General features: G+C 32.8%; 1 protein-coding gene across 2 annotated transcripts; it reads right to left on the bottom strand.

The window, feature by feature from the left end:
• Positions 1 to 237: 237 nt before the first annotated feature.
• LOC140890575 (protein WVD2-like 4) lies at positions 238 to 2,914 on the bottom strand. 2 transcript variants are annotated; one of them, XM_073298463.1, is made up of 8 exons: positions 2,792 to 2,914; positions 1,833 to 2,320; positions 1,688 to 1,740; positions 1,490 to 1,570; positions 1,316 to 1,394; positions 1,155 to 1,226; positions 945 to 1,052; positions 238 to 859 (listed from the first exon to the last, which is right to left on the bottom strand). In XM_073298463.1, the coding sequence occupies exons 2-8, from the start codon at positions 2,301 to 2,303 to the stop codon at positions 452 to 454; spliced, it is 1,272 nt and encodes a 423-aa protein (XP_073154564.1). In that variant the 5' UTR covers positions 2,304 to 2,320; positions 2,792 to 2,914; the 3' UTR covers positions 238 to 451. The 2 variants fall into 2 exon arrangements, with proteins under 2 accessions (XP_073154564.1, XP_073154565.1); XM_073298464.1 differs by lacking the exon at positions 2,792 to 2,914 and adding an exon at positions 2,482 to 2,762.
• Between the last annotated feature and the right edge of the window lie 5,689 nt (positions 2,915 to 8,603).

Here is an 8,603-nt window from a genome sequence, read left to right as displayed (position 1 = left end):
TGACTGCCTTCATTCTTTCGGTTATAGTTTCATTGCATGCTTGAAGGCACCAACAATCCTCCCAATGAAGTTATCTTTCCATCTTATAGACTCGTGATGTTCCATGCGTATTTCTGGCACTCCCAATAAAAACTGAACCGATCCTATTTTATTATATTTTGGAAGTCAACAAATCAAATATTTTATTCAATTAAAATAATCATGATAATGTGAAAAAAGAAATACGTAAAAAATCAATTCAACCAATGATAAGAATTTTGAATATGATAAAAATTCAGCCTCTCATTTTTACATAGCATTGTAATAGACAGCAGCAGACAACATACGAATATGACTGACTCAAAACATTAACATATAACAACAATATTCACAACAAAAAGAGAAACTTCAGACTCTGAACTTTGTGCAAGAACCACAATTTAAAGTTTGATTAGTTAATAAATAAATCCCTTTACCCTTGAGCACCAACTTCAGAAGCAATTACCACCGAAGTTGTTGAACCAAGAAATGCTCCATTCTCATCTGAAAAATTATTTTCTGGGCATTCTTCAATCTGATTCTCTAGTTCTCGGATTTCTTCCGAGCTAGGCGCTTTGATTTGCACTTCTTTCTTCTCTGTCTCACCGTTCTTTACTTTCTTAGCAGCCAAAGATTGTTGTAGACGAGGTTTGGATACTGAGCTTTTGAAGGATTTCTTCACCGTAACGACATTTGCCTCAGAAGCCTTATCTAACACATGATTTTCTTTAGTTATGCTTGGACTGAGAGTGGAACCTCCATTTTCGAGCGAGTTCCTAGCAGTGGATTCAGTGCTTTTACGCCTTCCAAGCTTAGGAGATACGGGTCGTGTAGTTGGTATCTGATCAAAGGAAAAAACAAAATAAAAGGATCACATTGAACTAGTTTTCCCAGTTTGGTCATCAAGATTTATGGGTCTCATATACCTTCTTGAGTTCAGCTTTTGGAGGGGGATCTTTGTAGAAAGTCGGCATAGGTGTGGCTTTAAACGTCAAACTCTTCCTCAATTGCTTAATTTCCGCCTCTTGATGTTCCTAACATATCAAACACAAGAACATAAAATCATGAACAAATCAAATTCCATCTTTAGTATGAGAATTTAACAGCGCGTCGGTTTCCTGTCTGATCTCAAGCACCTTGGATTTTGCTTCCAGATTGATCACTTCCACTTCCTTGGCGTGTATTTTCTTCTCAATCTTCGAATAAAACTGATGATCAATAGCATGTTATTCTTCAAGGTTCAATAGTTTTAGAAAAAAAAAATTGAGATATGTATGCTAATTGCTACATAGTCGACCTCTTTTCTCTTTTCAGCGCGCTCTTCCAATCTGAAAGGGAAAGCTGAGACATTAGTCTTCTGTTGAGGAGTAGCATTTCTGTTCAAATCACGCAAATTCATCAACGTTTCTGTTCGAGGGAAAAAATTTCAGACAAGAAAACAGAAGATAAGGAGTCTAATATGAAACATTACGATGAAGTAATGGAACCGGTATCCTCCTCCTCCTTGACAGGTAACTCATTGTTGACATGTTCCGAAATCTTTTCGACCAATCTTCTCCAATATAGACAAATAATCAACAGTCAGAGCATCATTCAAAGAAAGATTACATCATGAGCTTCTCAAGTAAGAAAAACCAATGAAGTACAAAGAGAGGCCACTGCTACATACCCATCAGGACCCGGATTCGTCTCATTTCCATTCACATTTTCATGTTTCACTGGCTGAACCAGTCACATACAATTGCTCAATTGTCAGAAAAGATAACAAGAAAGAAAGAAAATAAAAGCGGGAGCTTGCAGAAATTAAGGTCTACCCAAGATTGGCGAGTCTTGGGTGCGTTCCCTGAACTTGTGATGCCCTTACCCTGCTCTGCTTTTGCACCATTTTTCAGTGACGACTTCACCGGATATGTATCAATGCTTCTTTTCATAACATCCGAGTGGCGGCCCTTGGCTGGAAAAGAGAGGCTTTGGCTCAAACTAGGCTTAGTATTACGGCCAAGCACAACCGATCCTTTGGAGCTAGTAGATTGATTCTTGGATGATTTACTGTTCTTTGGACCATTACCATTGGAATCTCGTTTACTCTGAGTTGATACTCTACTTTTCGATACAGATTCAGACAATTTGGCTGCTGGCCCAGATGAATCAACACTCTCTTTTTCCATTATCAAATCTTTGTACACTTCATTTCCACCAGAACCCAAAGTTGACCCCTCCCCATTATTTTTCTCCCTGCTAAGTTTCTTTTCTTCTTCAAGTTGAGCTCCATTATTCGATTCCATCCCAGAAAAAATGAATCCTAGACAGATCCGCAAAAGCACAAAAATCAATTACCCAAAATGAAAAATCGCCCCATTTCCCACTGAATCAAAGCAATCAGTAAATGTAGTCAGCAAATCTGACACATGTGTATAAGAAAAGAAAACCCAAGAAAGCAAATTCAAGTCTTGAGTTACTAACATTGGATCCAGGATTTTAGTTAACAGGGTAGATATAAAATTCGAATTTTTTTTTTCCCAATAGCAACAAAGCGGGTCCAAGATTTCACCACCAAACAGAGCATTCCACTGAATGCTCCAGAAACATCATACTCAACCAATCACAGATTCAAACAAGAGATTCAGGAAAGATCAGAAGGGAAAACCCATAGATCTTGAACAAGTTGGTGTCATCCAGAATAACAGTGATCAAAACAGTCAAAAATTTGATCCCATTACAGAGCCAGAACAAGATTTGAAGCATCTAAGAACGATAGAAACAGAAGGATTACCTTGTTTCGAGGATTTTGGATTGATGATGGTGAGATCTTATCGAAGCAAAACAGTGCTGAAGAGTAGAATTAAGAGTGGAATTTGAATGCTGGTTTTCTATAAAAGGTGATGTCGTGTGTACTTCGACAAAACTACGTGAGAGGGAAGAGAGGGGGTAGTTTCTGTCCTTTTCAGGGCAGGTGAAATTACCGAAATGACCCCATCACAGCCAGCCATATCCACATTACAACTCTAAATTCTACCCAAATAATGAAATTTAACATATTTGCATTTAGATTACGAAATTTAACATTTGATTATTTCCCATAGTTATTGTTTTTACATTCTCTTGCACTTTACAATCTTCTTATAAAATCATGACTTAAACCGCTGGAGTTATAATGCTCATTTCCTAATTATTGAGTTTCCACCATCTCGTCTATCACAATTAGATATCCGTAATGCTTTCGAATGTTGATTAATTGTGGATCTTCTACACATCAAAAACATTCATTTCTCGTCAGCTCATTCAATATCGATTTCTCATACGTTTAACACTGGCTTTGACATAATAATAATCACTATTTCTGATTGTTTTTTTTTTTGAATTACTTTGACTGTAGAACGTTATTCTTCACAAGCTCTACAAGAAAAATATTGTTGGGCACTCGAATTTCTTTTAATATTTGTATTTTTTTTCACACTCTCAACATGAAATAAAATAAAATAAAAATAAATTATGATATCTACTAGTTAGTTAATTAATGAATGTTCCACACTGTATGGTAAATTATGACACACTTGCATGCTTGGAGAAGAGGCATCAAAGGTACTTGAGTTGCTTGGATATTCACTCACCTTGATATACAAGTTCATGGTACAATCAAGAAGCAACTATATATTTCACGCAAGGCATTCATTTTAATGCAATTTACTGTACTTCCAGCTTGCTATGATAGTGGCAATTGGACAATGACATACTATATTAAATGTCATGTTATTTGAAATTTCACCTTTTTCGCTTAAACCCTAACAAAAACTCTTATATAAGTTATATTATATAGAATACAGCAAACACACTGTATATTATTATATATACAATGGCTTAAAATTGTGGTTTGTCCCACACTTTCTTACATGACATGATATGATACTTGGTCTTCAAGGTAACTCAATTTAGTAATAGTGTATTTTCCAATGTTGTTGGAGGGTAAATTGGATATTTATCGTGTGTTTGGATACCTAAAAAATAAGATTTAGAATTGGAATTTGATTTGGATTTGGAATTGGATTTTAAATATATGGAATTGAAATTCCATTTTGGTGTTTGGAATTCAATTTTGGTGTTTGGAATTTGATATTTTGTAATTTTTTTTTGAAATAAACTTAAAATTTATAACCAACGTATATACATTTATTATTAAAATATATTTATTATTTTTATAAACCCAAATCCCGTAAAATCCCATGAAATTCGACCTATTTTATAAGAATTTCAGTTAGTTAAATGAAATCCCATGAAATTTCATCAAATACCAATTCCATTTTGTCAAACACTAAAACGGTATTTTCAATTCCAAATCCAACCAAATCCAATGCAGTTCCATGATTTCAAACACAATGGTTTTATAAAGTCAAAAATGGTAATTGTTGACGGTAAGGGTAAATACGTAAAATAACATTTCGGCAGAAAGAAAATGATAAGGGCAATATGGTAAAAACGGAGAAGACAAATGATTGATTCAAATAAATAAGAACTGTAGAAGAACGTGGGGGGTTAACTAAACTGGAACGTTTGGGTCCATGAGGGCGGTCCAGTAGAAGCTGACGTGTCTATTTCGAGAAACGTGATTGGTCCTCTTCTTGACGTGTTATCGCCAACCGTTGATGGCGAGCTGAGTAAATTAGGACAAAGAAGGACAATGTTTTTAAATGTACCAATTATTGTTACTATTTTTCGATCATGTACACGTATTGAGTATGTAACATATACACAAATATCATATAAGATTTATATTTGATAAATTTATATTTTCAAAATATTTCGATATAAATGATGTGATATATCAAAGAGAAAATGTCAGAAAACATTATAGTTTTACAAACAAATTGTTTGACGTTACATGACCAAATTTGATTTTATTCATGTAATTAACTAAATACATATCATCAAAAGGTATTTTTAATTATGCAAGTCCAAAGTTACGCCATGATCCCGAATGACTGCTCTAGGATGTTAAGATATTTCAATATAGTAATAGTAAATATTTATATTATTTTTTATATATAAAATCAAAATATATTTATTCATCCCTAAAACAATAACACAAAAAACTCTCACGATACTTCGATTTGATCTCATTTATAAAAAATATATATATATATATTATATTTATGTTAAAAATATTATTTTTCACTCTATATATATATTTCCGTGTGGTGGCTAATGAAAATTGATCGGGTTGACATGGGCCCATCAGAGTGATCTTGGCCGTTGATTTGGGTCAAAGCCATTTGAGGGACAAGGAGGTGGGATATTTATGGGTGATGGGTTGTATTCAAAGCTGGCATGTTACAACTGGAATTTTGTGTTAATCCTAATCAACCGCTCAATTATGATACTCTTCTCATGTTTAATTAATTTTATGTTATCTTACTATATCACTATTATTATTTACGAAAATATCGCTTTTTTTTTTTTTTTGTAAAATTAATGTATTGATTGAGATTTGGTGATTATTTGTTTATGGAAAATGTAATTTTTTTTGCATTTTATAATTTTTTTCATTTTCATTAAATACGTCTGATACAAACACACTATGCGTGCATTGAAGTGCTAGAATTAATTAAAACAAATTGATTACGAATTCTTGAATCGATCATATCCGTTGCATATATTTGGATAGTACATTTCAAATTCCTTCGCATATTGGTTTAAAAAAATTTAAAATAAACAAACAACTGTACCGGTACGTGATTTCAAATCCATGAATGTTTTAAATACTTTAATTTTAAAATATTCTTTAAATTATATTATTATCATATTATGGGGCATTGTCGTAAGTTGGGCTGGCCCGAACATCGTCAAGTGCGCTGAATTCAATTTGGATTATGGATTGGCGAACGTTGCGACGCACGAAATGTGAAATACAGGAGGAATTAACATCTAACAAGAGTGCACATTTTTTGCCCACAAAGTGGTGTTCAAGTTTGATGAAGTAGGTGAACGCTAAGCCAAAGGTCATAAGTTGATTTTCTTTACCAACATCTTCTTGGACAATCTGTCACACAGGACTTGACTAACATAGTTTACCTAGCTAGCCTAGTATGTAGATAATTACTTTAGTTCGGAGATTTACCCAATGCACACCGAAAAATAGCGGCCGCGGCATGCGGGTTCTCACGTCATTTAAAAAAAAAGAATGCACATTTTTGTTGAGGAAACTTATACATTAGTTTTTTTTAAAAAATGTACAATATACATTGGTGTGAACTAATTTTTTTAAAAAATTTATATATTGTATTAAAACAAATAATTTTAAAGATTTACTTTATAATTATTTAAGTAGGATAAATTATTTGTTTGTTTTTAAATTTATGTTGCTTTATTTTTTTTAAATTTTTTTTTCTAATATGGGTGATACATTAATCAATTGATGAACACAAATGTACAGTAATTAAGGTAGTTTCGCTGCGTCCTTCATCTATCTAGTATGGCATAGTTGTAGACAGTATAAACTATAAACTAGTCATTAACTCAATCAAATTAATTTTGTTTTTTGTCGAAAAAATGAAAACTCAATAAAATTAATTAATTATAATTCTTGAAGTTTTTCCTCTTCACCAAACATTGTAGGACATGTTGACACAAATTTTTTTATTACTCTTGAATATTTCATCTATAAATAAACATAACTCATGAAATAAATTTTGTTAAGTGATATAGTTTGATATCCTATTATAAAATCATAATTAAAATAAAAATGTGTTAGACTTCTTATTATTTTTAAGTTCTACTAGCAAGTAGCAAGAGACTAACAATTTTTTGTTCGAAGAATTCTTCGTTAATTATATTATTTTTATTCGGCGAGTTACGATAAGCTACCCGGTTAACAAAACGAGGAAACTTCATATGAAGTTTCGAAAACAACGGTGGTGCGGGGCGCAGTATATGATTTATAATATAATATAATATAATATAATATAATGTGACACGTGCATGTCACAATTAATCAAACGCATGCAATTGAATATATTTTTTGATGAACCCTCTCAGGTTAATTCAATTCGACGCTGACTTAGAGGAATGCCCTAAGCCATTGAAATAGTGACACGTGTCCGGTCTACGGAGTTATTATCCAATCAACCCTCCTTGCTGCAGGAGTAGCATAGACTTTGTTTTCGAAACTTCATACGAAGTTTCTCCCCAGACCGCCGTGGCCATCTCGTGTCTGTATAAATATAAATATACTTTTCTTTTCATTCTACTCGATCTGAATTATATTACTCAACACATTTAGAAACCGACATATGTATTCCTCAGCTCCAAAAACAACACATTATTAATAATGTTTGATTCTCATGATCATTATATTCCGACAACAAGAAGAAGATTTTGATGCATGGTAGAATATTATAATTTAATATTGCAGCTTCCTTCCGACAAGAGCAATTCTTACCGGCCATTGCCAGTCCGAGAAGCCATAAAGCGCCGGATTTTCTCCGGAATTGTTCGTACTTGATGAATAATCTGTTTACAGCACGAGATCGATCATTGATCCAAGTTATATATATTTAATTTGGATTGATGAAAAAGCTGTACGTTCTTCAATTCCATGTCAATAATTAAGCTGCATGCTTTTCCGTACGTACGTTTTATATATGTTTTTCAGCCTTTTTTCTTGTTCATTTGAGGTATGATTAATTGTTTTTGTTCTTCCTTAATTTGTGTCATGTTTCGGTACGTACGTGCCATCTTCCTCATCATGGGTCATATATATAATATCAATTCATATATATGTAAAATACGGTCCTTGTGCTTAATATCGCGCGCGTTTATTTAATCTCTGTGGCTCAATTATATATATCAATCGGCCATAGAAAAGGAGCGCGGGATCATAAAATTATGACATGCATGCTAGCTATACGTTCAACTTAATTTCCAGATTCATCAGTACGTTCAAACTAGGGTTACTATATATATTTGTTTGGAAAGCTCCTATATATATATATATATATATATCGTACTCATATTGCCCAAAGCGGAAGACAAGAAAGTGGTAGGCCTGCATGCCGCAGAGGCATACGTAACGAGCTATATCTAACAAGCTAAGTCGACTCGACTAGGTTTCAGCATCGGAGTTGACCTGTCTTGGTATAAATCAACTAATTTTGACCAGAAAATTAATCGTTAAAGTTTATCTGTATAATGACCAGAAAATAGAAAAGAAGTTTGAATGACAACATGACTATATGGGTGTCACTGTGTGTGTGTGTGTGTGTTGTACTTGTAATGGCCAGAAGAATACTCTGATATATGGCTCAACCAAATTAACATATATATGGATCAAAACTATTTATTAATATAATTACATAATAAATCTTTGTTCTAAAATATAAATATAATATAGTATATATAATTCTTACTTTAATAGTTTAATTAATATTTTATATTTATTACGTATTATTTCCTTTTAAGTTTTAGAAATATGCATGCAGGGAGCGAGATTTAATTTGAGTGCCAATGTACCTTATCTTCAGCAACATATATATATATATATATATATATTTAAAATAATGTATTAAATAAATACATTCTTATAAATATAAAAC

This window comes from Henckelia pumila, chromosome 3, assembly GCF_033568475.1.
Source record: "Henckelia pumila isolate YLH828 chromosome 3, ASM3356847v2, whole genome shotgun sequence".
Lineage (NCBI taxonomy): Eukaryota > Viridiplantae > Streptophyta > Magnoliopsida > Lamiales > Gesneriaceae > Henckelia > Henckelia pumila.
Note: the sequence above shows the minus strand (reverse complement) of the source record. Positions and strands in the feature narration are given on the sequence as shown.

What these genes read in the sequence shown, in the direction of transcription:
- LOC140890575 (XM_073298463.1), bottom strand. Translation starts at nt 2,303, where the DNA reads ATGGAATCGAATAATGGAGCTCAACTTGAAGAAGAAAAGAAACTTAGC. An exon ending in GCGCTGAAAAGAGAAAAGAG is followed by an intron (nt 1,227 to 1,315) that starts GTCGACTATGTA and finishes ATTGATCATCAG; the next exon opens with TTTTATTCGAAGATTGAGAA. An exon ending in ATCTGGAAGCAAAATCCAAG is followed by an intron (nt 1,053 to 1,154) that starts GTGCTTGAGATC and finishes TTGATATGTTAG; the next exon opens with GAACATCAAGAGGCGGAAAT.